This window comes from Chelonoidis abingdonii, chromosome 25 (assembly GCF_003597395.2).
Source record: "Chelonoidis abingdonii isolate Lonesome George chromosome 25, CheloAbing_2.0, whole genome shotgun sequence".
Taxonomy (NCBI): domain Eukaryota; kingdom Metazoa; phylum Chordata; order Testudines; family Testudinidae; genus Chelonoidis; species Chelonoidis abingdonii.
The window spans coordinates 17,966,312-17,984,784 of NC_133793.1; the positions used below are offsets into that span (position 1 = coordinate 17,966,312).

The 18,473-nt window shown below is 44.5% G+C and overlaps 2 protein-coding genes across 2 annotated transcripts; both read right to left on the minus strand.

Annotated features, from left to right (window-relative positions):
* Positions 1-3,874: 3,874 nt before the first annotated feature.
* Positions 3,875-7,029, minus strand: LOC116828579 (olfactory receptor 2G3-like). Its single transcript, XM_032786908.2, has one exon. The coding sequence runs from the start codon at positions 5,594-5,596 to the stop codon at positions 4,622-4,624; it is 975 nt and encodes a 324-aa protein (XP_032642799.1). The 5' UTR covers positions 5,597-7,029; the 3' UTR covers positions 3,875-4,621.
* A 5,219-nt stretch (positions 7,030-12,248) lies between these two features.
* On the minus strand, positions 12,249-13,555 carry LOC116828581 (olfactory receptor 14I1-like). Its single transcript, XM_032786910.2, has one exon. The coding sequence runs from the start codon at positions 13,167-13,169 to the stop codon at positions 12,249-12,251; it is 921 nt and encodes a 306-aa protein (XP_032642801.1). The 5' UTR covers positions 13,170-13,555.
* Between the last annotated feature and the right edge of the window lie 4,918 nt (positions 13,556-18,473).

Here is an 18,473-nt window from a genome sequence, read left to right on the forward strand (position 1 = left end):
AGGAGATTCCACCACCTCCCTAGGTAACCCATTCCAGTGCTTCACCACCCTCCTAGTGAAAAAGTTTTTTTCTAATATCAATCCTAAACCTCCCCCATTGCAACTTGAGACCATTACTCCTTGTTCTATCATCAGGTACCAATGAGAACAGTCTAGATCCATCCTCTTTGGAACCCCCTTTCAGGTAGTTGAAAGCAGCTCTCAAATCCCCCCTAATTCTTCTCTTCCACAGACTAAGCAATCCCAGTTCCCTCAGCCTCTCCTCATAAGTCATTTGCTCCAGCCCCCTAATCATTTTTGTTGCCCGCCACTGGACTCTTTCCAATTCCTCCACATCCTTCTTGTAGTGTGGGGTCCAAAACTGGACACAGTACTCCAGACGAGGCCTCACCAATGTCAAATAAGGGAGAATGATCATGTCTCTCAATCTGCTGGCAATGCCCCTACTTATACAGCCAAAAATGCTGTTAGCCTGCTTGGCAGCAAGAGCATACTGTTCACTCATATCACTGAATAACTCATGTTATTCCACAATTGCCTTCTGCAGTTTTGTTTGTAGAGCAAGTTGGAAATATTCTTTTCCTCAGTGGAAAATTTTGACTTTTTGGTGAAAAATCAGAAACTGAAATATTTTGACTGAAAACCAAAACAGTTAAGTTCAGAAATGCAGTCATAGTGCCTCATGGGAGTTGAAGCTCAGGTGATTCATGCACCATTCTACTGCATGGGTTACATTCCTTGGACAGACTATATCTCCCATGATACACCATGGACTCTCTCGTTGAGGTGAGCTGGTGCAGCATGGCAGTTGTAGTCCAGCTGTGAAGCCCAAAACTTAGAGAGGAATGGAATCATAAGGCAACTAAACTACAGCTTCCATGAGGCACCCATGGTAGCATTTCCAAATTATTATTTTTTTTTATTTTGGCCATTTTGTGGAGGCGGGAGAAGTTAGACGTTTGACTCTACTTTAATGCCATTGTTCATGTGGTCTGAAAATAAATATGCTATTAACTTTCCCTTCTCATTGATTTACAATGCCAATCAGAAGAGGTGCCTAGGGAGATTCACTTTCTACTCTAAATGATAAACGACGACACTGGATTGTGATTGAATAGATCCATGTGTTCTAGTTTAGACTAGAATTTAGAATCTGTTCTAGAATAGAATAGAATAGACCCATCTGTTCTAGTTAATAGACTAGACCTGTCTGATCTAGTTAATAGAATAGAACAGACCCACCTATTCTAATTAAAATAGAAAAAGTAGAATAGAATAGACCCATCCGTGCTAGTTTAGCATAAAATAGAATAGACGTATCTGTATCAGTTTGTAGAATAGAATAGACCCATCCATTCTAGTTTAGAACAGAATCTGTTCTAGTTCAGAATAGAATAGAAGAGATGACAGCACAAGGTGCAACCCGAGGGACTATCAACCCCAATATTTCTATGAATCCTCTTTCCTGGAGTCTAAATATTGAAGCAATGGAGTTATGCTTGATAGGTGATATTTACAGGCTATAGTATATATTGTAGAAGAACCTAGGGCAAAAATCAAAAAATAATTCTCCAGGTTGTGCTGTAAGAGGAAGACCTTTCCATGATGAATTCTGAGGAGATCTCTGCAGTGTTCTAACCTGGAGATCAGAAAATCATGGAAGACATTTGCAGTGGGAAAGTCAATATTTGAGTATACAGTTCTGAGTATGCAATTAGTACAAGTATATGTGGTCACATTTGGTCGTACTCAGCAATGGCAAAAGCAGAAGAAAAAAGTTTGAAATAATCTTTGAGTCAATGTACCCCTTTTGCTAATCAAAATTCTCTTCTATGATGATTGCAACCTCACAAATCTCTATTTTGAGCTTTCTAAGAGAAATGGAAAGCTAACTATTTATGTAGACAGTCTGCTGTTTTTAAATCCTTTTATCCTAATGCTTTGGTCCAAATGCTAAATAAAATAAGCATTTGGTCATGATATCACTGGTTACAGATTTCCTAAGGGAGAAAACACAGGTGCCCACAACCCAAAAGTGTGGGGCAGTGTTCCCAGGTTCTCATATAAAGATGGAAAAATTGGGAAATTTCACCCTCCGAAAAAGTAAGGCCAACAGACATGTCACCTGCAAGGGTGCTCTCAAAGGAACTGGAAAGTGGGTAACCGGCATCTAGCCCTATAATCATGACTTTTAGTTTTGGCTCAAATGCCTAAGCACACTGTGGAGAAAAATTCTCTCTGTTAAATATTCAAAACCTTTCAAATAAGAGTTGCGAAAGCTCACAGTGCACATCTCCGGACCCAGTAAGGGACATCTCCAATGGAAAAAGAAAGATGGGCCTTTACACCTTGACATCATCACATTGCTAAAGTATCCACTGAGAAAATAAATAAAATAAAACTTTTCTTAAAGGGAAAGCAGCAATAATAAATCTTTCAGGGTTTCTGTACATAACACACACCCCTTCCCCGTCTTCCCCAACGCACAGAGAGAAAGGATTCAAACCCAGTTTTATTTCTGTTCCACCTTTAATACCAATAATTCATATGAGCTGTGTCCTGGTCCCCATTCTGGGAGGGGGAAAATATGCATGAAATCAAATGTGCAACCTTGCATGGAAAACTTGCAATTGAATATTTTATGTTATTTTCACACCCATCAACCCACACAGAAGAAAGGATGAGCTTCCTGAAATTTGGACAATAAAATACTTATGAAAATATTGGGTGAAAGAACAGTGCCTCAGGCAAAATCTTGAGCCAAGGTTCTGTGGGACCAAGAATATGTATCCCCTTTTTCCATCACCATTAACAGAGTTCCACTACAGCAGACCAGCTGGCACCCTCTGATTGGACTAGAGCGAAAGGTTTGCATAGGGGTGTTTCACTGAGTCAGTCTTTCTCCTCTGCCCAGGTCACAAGAAATGGAAAGGAAGAGTAGCTAACCATGGGAACAAGTCTCCATCACTTGGAGTCTTTAAGTCAAGACTGGACATTTCTTCCTAGAAAATACAATAGAAGCTATATGCTTAATGCAGGAATCATGGGGTGGGAATCTCTGGCCTGTGTTGTGCATAGGGTTTGCAGAATTCCTTTTTCTAAATAATTTTGATGGATAATATCAATGCTTATTTTAAAACATTTTTTTAGGTTTTTATTGATTTAAATTTTCATGGTTGTGTGAAATTACAGGGGAGGGAGTATTTAATGAAAACAGACATTGAGGTTCAAAAAGCTAAAGCTTTATAAACCATTAAAACACAAATTCTCAACATCCCAAGTCAAAATATGTAATGAATATCCTTAAATCTACAAATCATACTTGTTTTTTTTACTATTTGTTTGCTTATAACAAGCCTAATTCAAAAGTCTTAATCACTGGATTTTGACTCTCAAAATTTTAAGCAGCATTTTTCTTAATTTGCCTATAATTATTATCAGTGGAAATTTTTTTTTCTCAGTTTGTATTTGTGTGGCAAAATTGATGTTTACTGACATTTATTGATAAACATCAAATCCTCCCAAGTCTAGTTGTGCAGGAGATCGGACTCAATGATCAAAATTGGACCTTCTTGGGCACATCATAGTCTCGTCTCCTGAGGGCTGTGATACTTTGGTCTCCTTTTGGTTCTTGGATTTAGTGTGTGGGTGTGGGGCAGGGAAGGGGAGGTGTTCCAGTGTCCTGTGCTATACAGGGAGAACACAAGAACATAAGAATGGCCGTACTGGGTCAGACCAAAGGTCCATCCAGCCCAGTATCTTATCTACTGACAGTTGCCAATGCCAGATGCCCTGGAGTAAGTGAACCTAACACGTAATGATCGACTGATGTCTCTTCTGCCATCCATCACCCCCCTGACAAACAGAGGCAAGGGAGACAATTCCTTATCCATCTTGGCTAATAACCATTAATGGATTTAACCTCCATGAAATTATCCAGTTCTCTTTTAAACCCTGTTATAGTCCTAGCCTCCACAACCTCCTCAGGAAAGGAGTTCCACAGGTTCACTGTGCGCTGTTGGACTAGTTGATCTGGCCATCCCTTCTGGCCTTAAACTGTATTAGTTCATCTACACTGTAATAAAAATCCCATGGCATCGATTCTCAGAGCCTAGGTTATTTGACTCGAGCTCGCAGGGCTTGGGCAGAGGGGCTAAATGTAGCTGTGTAGGTGTCTGAGCTTCAACTGCAGCCTGGGCCCTGAGATCTAATTGCATCACAGGGTTTCAGAGCCTGGGCTCCAGTCCGAGCCCAAACATTCACACTGCCATTTTTAGCCCTGCGGCCCAAGCCCCACGAGCCCAAGTCAGCTGACCTGGGCCAGCAACAGCCTTGCCATGGGCCTTTTTATTTCAATGTAGACATGCGCCCTGATCCCACCAGCCTGAGTGTGGATTCCTAGAAGTTAGGCCTTGCAATGCCTAAGTCCCTTTCTGGATCCAGCCCTAAGTCATTATTTTACTTTTCTTAGTCTATGGAATTCACCAAACATTATCTACCCACTTTTAGCAAGGAAAATAAAGCATTACAACTTCATACTACTAAAGACCTAGAATGAAATAAGAGCCACACAACCTCTGAGCTTTAAAATGTAAATCAGCTACACTCATCATTTTGTCTTTCAAAAAATACAGTCGCATTTCTGAATTCTTATAAAATCTATACATTTACTGACAATTTTTCTCAGATCCTCTTTCACCTCTTTGTTTATCAGGCTGTATATGAAGGGATTGGCCATAGGAGTTAGAATTGTGTAGAAGACAGAGAACACTTTGTTGAGGTCTCTGAGTGTGTTGGGTTTTGGTAGCAGATACACAATGATCAGGGTCCCATAGAAAATTGTCACCACAATGAGGTGAGAGGAGCAAGTAGAAAATGCCTTTTGCCTCCCAGAGGTGGAAGGGATTCGCAGGATGGTGGAGATGATACAAACGTAGGATGTGACAGTTAAAGCAAATGGGAGCAGGGTAAATAAAGCAGCCACAATGGTGATTACAAGCTCCACCTGGTAGATATCATTACAGTAGAGATTTATTATTTGTGTAGATTCACAGAAGAAATGATCAATTTCATTGGCACCACAGAAAGTTAATTGTAACATAAGAGAAAATATTATGATAAGAGCTAGAAGTCCATTTATCCAAGACCCAGCTGCTAGCTGGAGGCAGAAACTACCATTCATAATGGTTGCATATTGCAGTGGTTTGCATATCGCTAGATACCGATCATAAGACATCACTGCTAGGAGATAACACTCGGTGGCTGCAAGGAAACTAGCAAAGTAAAATTGTGTGATGCAGCTACCAATAGAAATGGTTCTGTCCCCAGTCAGGAGACTGGACATCATCCTTGGCAGGATGGTGGTGGTGTAGCAGGTCTCCAAGCAGGACAAGTTCCCCAGGAAGAAGTACATGGGGGTGTGAAGGTGCTGATCAGTCACAACTAGCACAACAATGAGGATGTTCCCGGCCATGGTCACAATGTAAATCACAAGGAACAGCAGAAAGAGAAAAATCTGCAGTTTGGGGACAGTCCCAAATCCCAGAAGGATGAATTCTGTGAGGGAGGTTTGATTTCCCTGTTCCATGTCTGTCATGGCGGAAATGAATCAAACTTTACAATACAAGAAGAATGGCATTTGTTAAACATCACTATCGCATTATTAATTTAAAAGCATTAATGTTCAAATGCTCCCTCTCCTTCATGTCACCCGGCCAAATACTGGGCTGAGCACATAGGCTGATAAGCTGGGAGTGAGGCTGATGACATCTGAGAGTGAGTGAGAAAAACTGACACGCAAATGTGCTACTAAGGCAAGCTCAGATTTGTGTAAAGACCCTAATTTGTCTGATTAACAACAGATTAAGCCTTGCTTCCTTCATTCAGCTCTAAAGATTGACACTAGTGGTGTGCAGTGAGGAAACCAGTTCAGCAGGAGGAGTCTGGCAAATGAAGGTGTTGGCACTGGATTCCGACAGACTCATTTGGGCTCGTAAGATACACCCCACAATTTTTCTGGCTGAGAATCAGCTTGTTTGGACTTCAGAAACTTCCTTTGACCCTGACAGAAACCAACTCTCTATGAATGTGGTTGTGCCAGTCCAAGGCCCTCCTCTTTAGCGTTTTTAGGTAGTCATTGTTTGATTTCATTTATATTGTACCGTGTAGATCAGTTTTTATGCCGCTTTGTGATCATCACATATTAACTTTTGGATTTCTCTAGCAAGGAATATTGTTGATTCAAAATGCTTAGTGACATTCTGACAATGAATGATCAAAATCCCCATTGTCATCTACCCTAGGAAAGCTGTCATTTACAAGAGATATAAACTTACATGATCCAGAAAATATGCCATCCATCATGTCTGAAGTATTTTATTTTTTGTTCACAATTCCTTTTTATCTTTTTTGTTTCCATTTCCAACTCTGAACTTCCACAACTTTGAACAAGTTACTGAGAGTTAAAAGGAAAAATGAAAGTCTTTTTGCCAATCAGTAATTTTTAAAAAAATTGAGGATTTCTTTTTAAATGTATTGCATGGCAAAAAGAAAAAAAAAGAATAAAAACAGGGGAAGATTGGGGGAAAACATCACTATTCATTTTATTGCACTCAGTGGTAAACAGGAAAAAAAAGAGGAAAAAAACCAAGAAGTTTAAATATCAGAGGCATAGCCGTGTTAGTCTGAATCTGTAAAAGCAGCAAAGAGTCCTGTGGCACCTTATAGACTAACAGAAGAATTGGAACATGAGCTTTCATGGGTGAATATCCACTTTCTTGGATGCATGAAATGTTTTCTTGCATTGAAAAAAGAAGACTGTCAGGGATCTGAGAGTCTACAAATATGTCAAGGACGATTATAAAGGGGATGGTGATCAATTGTTCTCCACATCGACTGAAGGTAGGATAAGAAGTCAGAGCTTGCTCTGCAGCAAGAGACATTTAGGTTAGATATTTGGGAAAGAAAACCTATTGATAAGGTGGTTCAACATTGGAAGAAGTTACCAAGGTAAGCTGTGGAATCCCCATCACTGGAAGTTTGTAGAACAGGTTGGACAAACACCTTCCTGGGATGGTCTTCGGTCCCTGACTCAGCACTGGGGGAGGAACTAAGTTCCTCTCAAAGGCCCCTGCAGCCCTACTTTTCTGTGATTCTATCCTGAGTTTAACAACAGTTCTGGAAAGGATCTTACACCTTGGAGTTAAGGGTTAAGCCCACCTGTAGCTATTAGAGATCAGGATGAGATCTGATGTGGGGGGCAGATCATTCCACAGGTGTTACTGCAGCGTTGTTACACAGTCCTCTGCAGTCTCTGGGGCTGCCCCTGTCAGAGACAGGAGACTGGGATAAATGGACCTGGGATCTGTTCTTCATTGATTGGGTTATTTAAATTAAAGTGGAACAGACATTAATGAATGTATTATTGGGGCCAGTCCGGGCACAGAGGTGGGCTGGAGGGGACAGAGTTTTCCTTTCTTGTCTCTAGATTCTAGAATTCTGTTCCAGGTTCCGCCAGTGATGGTGAGCAATAGGAAGACATTTCCCCTCTCTCTGCCTCAGTCCCCCCATCGGTTACATGGCAATATTAACACTGACTGGCATCTCTGGGGGAAGGCGAGACTGAATCACCACTGATTGCACAGCCCTTTGACAACACTGCAAGGTAGGTTCTATCTTAGTGCGTGGGAGCAGCAGCATGAGGATAACACTCACCTTCAACCACAGGATATTCAGTCTCCAGTCTAGCTTGGATCTCTCAGGATTTGGTGACCAGGGTTCAAGTTCTTCTCTCTTGTTTCTCCCCAGAAATGTGGTTCTCTCAGTAAAGAGATCTGGGTCCCCCTGATGGGATGAGCAGGTGCCGAGATCTCACTTGGACGACGTTCTTCTCCCTCTGTTGATGGGGTGTGGTTGCCTCCTCATAGAAAGGTAGGGCTGGAAGGGACCTCAAGAGGTCATCTAGTCCAGTCCCCAATATTGACGCAGGACCAAGTAAACCTAGATCATCCCTAGCCTATTCTTAAAAAACTCTGAAAATGAGGATTCCACAACCTCTCTTAGTAACCTGCATAACTACCCTTAAGAGTTACAAAGTTTTTCCTAATATCTAACCTAAATCTGCCTTGATGCAATTTGAACTGATTCCTTCTTGTCCTACCTTCAGTTTCATATTAGTACCCTTTTCAGGAGAAGGTTGTGTCTCCGCTGATGCCATTTCTGAGGGTGTTTTTCTATCAGCTGACTCTGGGGAGTTCCTGCTGTTTGCAACACAGACGGCATAAACATCAGTCCTGATGCAACCAGCTTGCTTAGCTCAAAGGAGTTCTCTCCTCTCTGCGGGATGATTGAGTGGCATGACTGAGAGGTCCTGCTGTACTTAGCCCCCCTCAGTGAGACAACATACCCCAGTAAGGGTTGGCCACATTGGTCAAGTATGATGGGATGGGTTCTCAAAGTGGGGAGCATAGTAATTGGACATTAAGATTTCTGTGAAATATTGTCTATTTGGTCCAGACTTTGCAAATTAGACATTTCAATCAGGATTTCCAAATCAGCATCAAGGAATTAGGCACTTCGCCACTCTGAAAAATAAATTGAATTTGGAGGCCTAACTCTTTTAGGCTCTTTTGAGAACCCCAGTCTTGGCGGAGGTGGGAGGTGTACACAGGAAAGCGCACATAAAAGCTGATGGAAACATTTTTAACTGTTAAACCTGCTTTATAATTGAGCCAAATATGCCACTCTGGCAATTTGATTCACACAGTGAAGAAATATAACAACCAACAACAGAGATGTTCCCCTATTCGGTCCCTTCTCACACATGCACAGGTCTGAAGATTGAAAGATGTAAACCACTAGGAAGAGGGAGACACATTGTGCCAGTGGGTTACACAACTATTTACTAGACAACAGAAGAATGTTGGGAGTTGGGACTCCAGGGTTATGTCCCAGGTCCTGGAGGAGTATGAGCTATAGCCCTTGCAGATAATAGTACATCTGTCCATATTAATTTGGCAGAGGCTTGCTTAATGTTATTGTGGCTGAGAGGATGTGTTATTAGAGACTGGCTAAAAAGAAAACCAAAATTTGGGAGTGGCTACATTGAAGGGAGGAGTTGTGGGGACTAGTAGGAAGCTGGTAGGAATGTAGGGGGAAGAGTGGGTGGATGCAGGGGTCAGCAACCTTTCAGAAGCGGTGTGCCAAGTCTTCATTTACTCACTTTAATTTAAGATTTCACATGCCAGTAATACATTTCAATGTTTTTTAGAAGGTCTTTCTCTATAAGTCTATATATTATAAAACTGAACTATTGTTGTATTGTAAAATAAATAAGGTTTTCAAAATGTTTAAGAAGCTTCATCTAAAATTAAATTAAAATGTTGATCTTACGCTGCCGGCCCGCTCAGCCCGCTGCTGGTCTGGGGTTCTGTTCACTTAGGGCAGCAGCGGGCTGTGCAGGGCCGGCAGCTGGGATCCCCAACCGGCAGTGGGCTGAGCGGCCCCACTGCTGCTCAGGGGTTTCATCCACCAGCTCCTGCCATCTGGGATCCTGGCTGCCAGACCTGCTCAGCCCGCTGCTGGTCTGGAGTCCTGGCTCTGCCCACATACAGTGGGTACCTACCTTCTCCCTGGTTTTGGCCCATTCTCTTCCTCTCTCTGCACTGAGCTGAGGGTGGGAGTGCACTGAGCACAGGACTGGGGGTGATGGGTCTGGCCAGGAGCTAGAATGAGGGAGGGTGCTCGGATTGGGGCAAGAGGTTGGGTATGGGGCACTTACCTGGGAAGCTCCCATTTGGTGCGAGGGGTGCAGGTGGGAAGAGGGAGGGGTGCAGGAGCTCCTTTTGGTGCTCAGGGTGGGGGTGGGGATGTGGGGGGTGCAAGAGTCAGGATGTGAAGGGTACGTAGGGTGTGGGGGCTGAGTATGTAGGTGGGTGCAAGAGTCAAAGCAGAGGGATGGGCCATGTGAGGGGGTGCAGAGGTGAGAGTGGGTGGGCTGGGTATGTGTGTGGGTGCCAGAGTCAGGGCTGAGGTCATGGAGGGGGGATGAAAGAGTCAACCAGAGGTCTGGGTGTTTGAGGGGGGTACAGGGCTCAGGGAGGGGTTTGGGATGGTGTGGGGCTGCAGGGCTCAGGGCAGAGGGCTGGTGTGTGTGAGGAGGAGTCAGGGCAGGGGGCTAGAAGGGATATGCCCTATTCCACCCACCCACCCCTTCCCCAAGGCCCTGCCCCCGCTTCTTCTCTGCCTCCACTGGGAGGAGCGAGTGTGCTGACTCTGCTCCTTCCTGACACCCTCCCTCGCAAGGACCATCAGCTGATCGGCCAGCAGGGAGGGAGGGACGGAGAGGTGGAGGAGGGGCAGGAACCCAGCACGCTACTGGAAGAGATAGGAGAGCCGGCAGGACCAAGCATCTGTCTGGCCCCTGCCCCTGCGGGGGGAGTGGAGGGCCGAGAAGTGCAGGTCGGGCCGGGCTGGGCAGGATTTTTAATGGCACAATGCTGAGTCCCGGCAGGCAGCAGCATGCCATTAAAAATCGGTTCTCGTGCCGTATTTGGCACGCGTGCCATAGGTTGGCGACTCCTGGTATAGTGCTTAGGGAGTTATTCCAGACCTTAGGAGTCCTGTGTTCCAGTCCCAGCTCCACCAAAGACTTCCTGTTTGACCAAAGCAATCTCTGGGCCTCAGTTCCCCAGCTGTGTAATGGACATAACAGATGTTCCCCACCCCCTGGGGGTATTGTGAGGAGAAATGCACTAAAGATTGTGGGTCACCCACATACTACACAGATGATGGGCAGGTAAGTACCTTAGGCAGAGGCAGGGCTGTCTCTGCACACACCCAGAGGAGGTGAAATTGCCTGTGCAGCAAAGCTAGTGTCTGACACTTGAATTACACATGCAAAGAGGCTGTGATGTCAACGAACCTCTGGGTGGAAAGGGAGCAGAAATGTAAGTGTGAGAAATGCTGCAGTGATGGCGATGGAGAGGCACTCAGGCAGGGGCTGTCTGACAATGACTAAGGAGCACCCTGTCCTGCCTGTTCAGGTCTCTCTCAGCGGAGTAGAGATTAGCTCAGAGGCTGTGCCTGCCTTTTCCCAGTGGGGGTTGTGGTGGGTTAAACAGAAAATTGGATGGGGGGGGCTGTGCCCCCCTCATCATGAGGCCCTGTCCCTCTCCATGGCCCCACCCCATACTCCTCTTCAGGTAAGTGCCAGTCCTGCCGCCTTCTCCCCCCCAGCCCCCGCCCCTGGCCAGAGGCTGGAAGCCGGAGCAGGGCAGTGTGAGGTGGCTAGTGCACTGGCTGGGGCCAAGGTGCAGACTGCCATGAGCTCCCCGTTCTCCTGCTGCTGTTTGTGTGTGTGTGTGGGGAGATTGCAGAGGCTATTTTCCTTCCCCCCGCAGCCACTGCAGCTCTCCATCCACCCAGCTCTGATGGTAGAGCAGAGAGAGCAGCAGCTGCTGGCCAGGTCTGAAGGCAATGGCGGTTCAGAAGTAAAGCTGGGCGGGGGACCTCAAAGCAGCCCCTGGTCCATTTCCCCACCCACTGGGGGATGCCAGGTCCCACAGTGGCCTGGACTGACCTGCTCCTGGGCCCTGCCCCCCCCCATGTTCATTGCTCCTCAAGGGCTCTGCCAGCCCCAGAGTCAGGTCTCCCCACCCGGGCGGCTGTTACGGGATGCAACAGTTAAACAGTGGCAGGGAGCTGAGCACATCTTTATTTTGATCACCCACATGAGTCCGGGGAAGGGGTGGAGGATCAGACCCAGATCTCCTCCTATCACAAATACACCTTTGCCTACTTGCATCACCTACTGCCTTCACCGTTCAGTACAGTTACATCTAACACAGGGAATGGTATTGTCAGCTCCAGGAGGGCAGAGTGAAGGTTGCATGGGCATGCACTTTAACTTTAATTTCTAGGCTTTCCAAAGTTTGAATTATGCTGAACCTGACATTCTGGAAGGGCATGAGATACCACCGGGCAACCTTAACTCTGTGTTAACAATGGCTTGTGAAAGATATATAGATCCTTATGTAATTTCTCTTGGTGTAAATCTAGAGTAACGACACTGACTGCAGTGAACTTAGTTTAGGTTATCACTGTGAAACACAGCATTTTGCATAAATAGATAGCACATCAAATTCCCACAGAGACAATAATGCCATCAGTTGATTATATCAGTAAAGATGCATAAAATGAAGCCATGGTCATTGGACAGATCTGCACATTTTATTCGTGGTGGATAATGATCACCCAGTCAGTTTCTTCAGAGCACCTTTGATCTCCTTGTTCCTCATGCTGTAGATGATCGGATTCATCATGGGAGGCACCACAGAATAGAGAAGAGCCACCATGAGATCCAGCCCTGATATTGATCCAGCCCTGGAGGTGGGTTTCAGGTAAGCAAAGCTGGCAGTGCAAACAAACAAGGAGATGACAATGAGGTGAGGAAAGCAGGTGGAGAAGGCTTTATGCCGGTCCTGCTCAGAAGGGATTCTCAGCACCATGGAGAAGACCTGAACATATGACACCATTATTAAAACAAAGCAGCTTAAAGTTAAACACGCATTAAAGGCAATAACCCCAATTTCACTGAGATACGAGCCAGAGCAGGCAAGTTTGAGTAGCTGGGAGATTTCACAGAAGAACTGATCCACCATGTTGCCTCCACAGAAGGTCAATGCAAATGTGTTCCCAGTGTGTAGCACAGAGCAGAGAATCCCACTGATCCAGGCACTGGCTGCCATTTGGACACAAGCTCTCCTGTTCATTGCAGTCTCATAGTGCAGTGGTTTGCATATGGCAACATATCGATCATATGCCATTACAGTGAGGAAAACAAAGTCAGCCTCAGTGAAGAAGATGAAGAGAAAGACTTGAGCAACACACCCAGCATAAGAAATTGACCTGATGTTCAACATGTAATTAGCCATGGATTTGGGGATGGTGACAGAGATGGACCCAAGGTCCAGGATATACAGATTCATCAGGAAGAAATACATGGGGGTCTGACGGTGGTTGTTGAGGGCTCCAACCATGATAATAAGAAGATTCCCCACCAGGGCTGCCAGATAAATCACTAGAAACACCACAAAGTGCAAAATCTGCAGCTCCCAAACATCATTGAATCCAAGGAGAAGGAACTCAGTCGCAGTGGTTTGGTTGGACATTTTCCTTCTCAGTACATCATGTCCTGCCTGTGGAGAGAAGGAGAAGGGCAATGGTAAGGATTAGAGTGACAGAGGGAATGAGCCCGATTCTCTCTCTATAATATCCAGTGGTGTGATTGTCACAGGTGCACAGAACTTATCATTTCAGTTCATTAGGAGAGGTGAGTGCTCCTTGACTCCGACAATCAGACCACTAGACCAGTGCGTTATCACACTAGGGTGAAGCTGCATAACTCCCTTAAAGTCAATGAACCTGCGTCAGTTTACACCTTCTGCCCAAGAGATGGCCTGATAAAGATGCAATGTGAAAGAAGGAGCAAAGTACCACACCAATCCGCCTGTTCTGCACGGGCAGGTTGTCCTAGTGCTGTAAGCACTAGGCTTACAATCTGGCCATGAAACTCTTGCTATGTCTACACTATGAGCCAGGGTGTGACTCCCCTGCTCATGTACGTCAACACTCACACTAGCTCTCTGTGAGCTAGCGTGAATACAAATAGCAACGTAGCCTCTGGTGCATGAGTACCAGCAGCAGAGGCATGACTGAGACTAGAACAAATCTGCCTAAAACCAGGGGTATGTACTGGGCATGGATCACCCATGCCTCTGCTGTCACTCCCTGTGCTGCTGCAGCTCTACTGTTGTTTATACTTGATAAGAGCTAGTACAGGTATGGGTACACGAGCAGAGGAATCACACCCCTGCTCATACAGGTATAGCTTAAACTACTAAAATGCCAGCACAGCCGATTTCGACTTGCCAGGGAAATGCGACCAGGGGTGGTTCCATGCCCCAGCATGCCCAGTGTGTGCTTGGGATGGCAAGCCATGGGGGGTGCTCTACCAGTGCTGCGAGGGCAGCAGGCAGGCTGCCTTCAGCGGCTTGCCTGCGGAGGGTCCGCTGGTCCCGCAGCTTCTGCGGACCTCACGCAGGCAAGCCGCCAAAGGCAGCCTGCCTGCCGTGCTTGGGGCAGCAAAATGTCTAGAACCGCCCCTGAATGCGATGTACTCCCCCAGCATCCTAACTGGCAGCTTGTCTGTAATGGGTCCTGCCCAACACCACCCAGATGGCCTGCCACCTAATTACACGTTGATTTATGGCACCAAATCCCAGCATTGCTCAGTTATTGCTGTGTTGTATTGTGCCCCTCTGCAACTCTGTCTGGCTGAGTGGGTTCAGTAGTACTAAGGAAAGCTGGGTTCTATTCTTGGTTCTGCCAGACCTTCTCTATGCCCTCAGACAAGGCTTTCTCCTCTCTCTCTCTGTGCCTCTATTTCCCCTCCCACCTATTGTCTGCCTGGTCTACTAGGACTGTGAATTCTTTCAGGAACGGGCTGTGTCTTATTACTTACAGTATTTGTGCTCAGCTGATAGAAGTGTTGTGCACTGGATATGGTGCTAGATCAGGAGCTCTGTGTTTTAGTCCTATTGACCGCTCTATAGCCACCTATCCTCTCTGTCAGGATAGAAAGGATTTGGCTACTTGGATCAACTCTACCCTTGGTGTAAAGGTGCTAGTCTATATAAAACATATTCTGGGGGCTATCAGCTTTGCTGCTTACTCAGTTTTATCATCCTGCAGCTTCCCTTTGATACTGAAATGAAAATGGATACAATAGACTGAATGAGTTTGAAATTATTATATTAGTGGACAATATTAGTGTTCCTCACTCCTTCTTAACTCTAAGTTTCCAATTTTCTGCTTAAATTGTTTTCAAAGGAAAATTGGGGTTTTCAATTAATTGGGTTTTGAATTAATCATAAGACTTATAGAATTTAAGGTCAGAAGGGAACATCATGATCATCTAGTCTGACCTCCTGCAGGCCACAGAACCTCATCCACCCACTTCTGTAATAGACCCCACCTCTGACTGAGTTACTGTAATCCTCAAGTCATGGGAATCAAATTTTCATAGAAAGCCTCAGCTATCTTCATATATGAAAACTGAAAAAAACATTTTTGGGGGGTGAATTTAGAATGAAAATGTTCAATTTGCTGATGTTTTTAGCTGAAAATTACTTTTTATTGGTTGCCAAAACTTGAAAAATTTGGGGATTTTTGAGACTTATTTGGAAACTCATTTTTTTCCGATAAAAAAATTTCTGACAGACTCTACTTATTTGAATTGATAGCAAACATCTAACAGAGTTCTATTGAAGCAGCAGAGAATCCTGTGGCACCTTATAGAGTAACAGACGTTTTGGAGCGTGAGGTTTCGTGGGTGAATACCCACTTCGTCAGACGCAGTTCTATTGGTAATTCATGTTTATGTTCTTAAATTTGCCCTGTATATTAATATCCTAACATATTTAATTAAAAGAGCAAACTTACTATGTTGGTCTCTGTGGATTTTCTCCCAAATTGTGAAGCATTTCAGTCTCCAATGCTAGGAATCTATGTATCTATGTATCTATCTATGTATCTATGTATCTATCTATCAGGCATGCACCACTGTATTATCCAGTAGTCGTTTGTGTCCCTTTGCTGGACTTCTTGTGTTGCTGGGTCTCTCTGCAGTTCCTAACAGACAGGATCCAGTTTTCAGCTGGGTGCTCCCTGCTCCCCTCCTTGGGCAGGCTTGGCTGAGAGGTGAGAGACTAAATAGGATGAGGGACTAAAAAGCCCCTGTCAGTTGATCCCGACTTGTACAGGATTCAGACACAATCGCAGCCCACGATGCACCTGCTCCAGAGCTAAATAGCTGAATCTGGTCTCCAGGGCTGTGAGCCCAGCTCTCATCACACCTCAGGAACAATCTATGCTGACAATCTGCCTTAGCTGAGCCTAACCCTGCAGAGGGGAACAGTACCCACCCTGGATCTCACACAATGGCAGCATCCCTGGAAGAGTACTTGGCTAAAAACATGGAAGGGCTGAGGCACAAAGGGTGTCCCAAAGGGATTGCATATGCATTGATTTGTAGCACAAACATGTGACATACAATGGCTAAAAGTCTAGTGGCACCAGAAGCCCAAATGACCTGGAATAGCCTGTTTCTTCACTAACTCCACATAATTATCACTGGGGGAGCAGAGAATCTTTTCTTGGGGGGAAAAAAAGCTCTTGGGATGCATCCCCCAGAGGATCTGACAGCTGAGGCTGCCCTGCATGTTAGAAGTAGATCACTAAGAGGTACCCTGATGCAAACATTAAAAACTAAGGACCAGACCATGAGCTGGTGTAAACTGATACGGTTCCATTGACTTCAGAGAACTTGGCATATTTATGCCCACTGAGTATCTGGCCCTTTGATTTCAGTGGAGCTATGGATGATTTACACCTGCTCGAGATCTGCTCCATTACATGGTTTCAAATCCATATTCTTTGCCTCAGAATCGGAATTGAATAGACAAAAATTCCTGGCCAGTCAGCACTTTTTTAGCTCTTTGTCCCATGAGATTAATTACAAGAGTGGAACTTTTAATGGTGAAGGAGTGATTCATTCCCACTAGGGACAGAACTTTGGAGGAATTCAGGGTTGTGGAGATTCTGTCTGATATTCAACTTCTATTGTGATAAATTGACCAACTTCTTTCTTTCTTTCTTTCTTTCCAATTACATTTTTTTTCTTATTACAGACAACACTAAACTGAAAGGCTCATTAGGATTCATATGCAAAACTGCATGACATTTTTAAAATGTTTAATTCACACTGGTTGTAGATGTGTCAGAGAGACTGAACAAATAGGAAGGGCCAGATCCCTGCTGGTGTAAATCAGCTGTGGCTCCATTGGTGTCAATGGGGCCAGATCCTGAGTTATTGTAAATCAGCCCCATTAAAGTCAATTAGGCCAGATGCACAGCTGGTAGATATTGGCATCGTGCTGTGGTGCTTTTCCAATGTATATAAACTGAATACGTGCAGTGTAGTGCCTAGTTTTATGGTTGTTCCTTTATCTGAGATTCTCATTGCTAAACAGCACAATCCTATTATAACGCTCATAGAATAATCCAAGATCATGTTTAACAGACAGAAATCTGGGAGATCTCTACCCTGCCAGTAAAGGAACAGATGAATGTTACAGCGACATCCCAGCATCACTATAACTAAGGTTGTGTAGTGTATTCTGTTCAAAGGTCAACTTTTCTAACATCAATATATTCAGTCTAATTCCTTTGAAATGTGTTGTGCCTCAGGAAGCTACAAGGCAGAGTTAGTGACCCAAATTTGGGGACATCTGAGCTAGGGGTTGCAAAGAGAAAAACGTTTCCAGAGTGTTTTTTTTTGCTCAGAGCCAGAAATCAAATTACTGGTGTGATGCAGGTCAAAATGGTCTAAATCTGTCGAGTTTTACACAAGGTAGTGCATGGAATTAACTAAAATTTTGCGGGACCCAAACTGAGAATGGCATTTAAGAAAATGTCCACTCCTTACTGTGTGCATGTTTTAAAATGTGGATGGTTACTTCGAATGCTTTGAAATTTGATGTGCCTCTTGGGAGACTAGGGGGGAATTAGTGATCCATATTTGGGATCATTTGACTGAAGGGTTTCTAATGTACAGCTCCTCCAAGAAATAGTTTCCTTCTGCTTCTTTGAACTGTTAAACTGAGAGGAACTAATGACTGGATGAATTGCAGACTTCCTTGAGACTTTTGGTTCTGAACTCACTCTCCAATTAATACCTTGAATACTGCATGCAGATCTGGTTGCCCCATCTCAAAAAAGATATATTGGAATTGGAAATGGTACAGAAAAGGGCAGCAAAAATTATTAGGGGTATGGAACACCTTCCATTTGAGGAGAGATTAATAAGACTGGGACTTTTCCGCTTGGAAAAGAGATGATTAAGGGGAGATGTGATAGAAGTCTACAAAATCATAATGGGTGTGAAAAAAGTAAATAAGAAAGTGTTATCTACTCCTTCACATAACACAAAAACTAGGGGTCACCAAATGAAATTAATAGGCAGAAAGTTTAAAGCAAACAAAAAAAAATATTTCTTCACACAACGCAGTCAACCTGTGGAACTCTTTGCCTGAGGATGTTGTTGAGGCCAAAACCATAATAGGGTTTAAAAAGGAACTAGACAAGTTCATGGACAATAGGTCCATCAATGGTTATTAGCCAGGATGGGCAGGAATGGTGTCCCTAGCCTTTGTTTGCCAGAAGCTGGGAATGGGCGACAGAGGATGGATCACTTGTTTAACTGTTCTGTTCATTCCCTCTGAAGCACCTGGCACTGGTCACTGTCAGAAGACAGGAGACTGGGCTAGATGGACCCATTGGTCTGACCCAGTGTGACCATTCCTATGTTCTATAACTAAAGATAACTTAATGACAAGATCCCACCCAAGACAAAA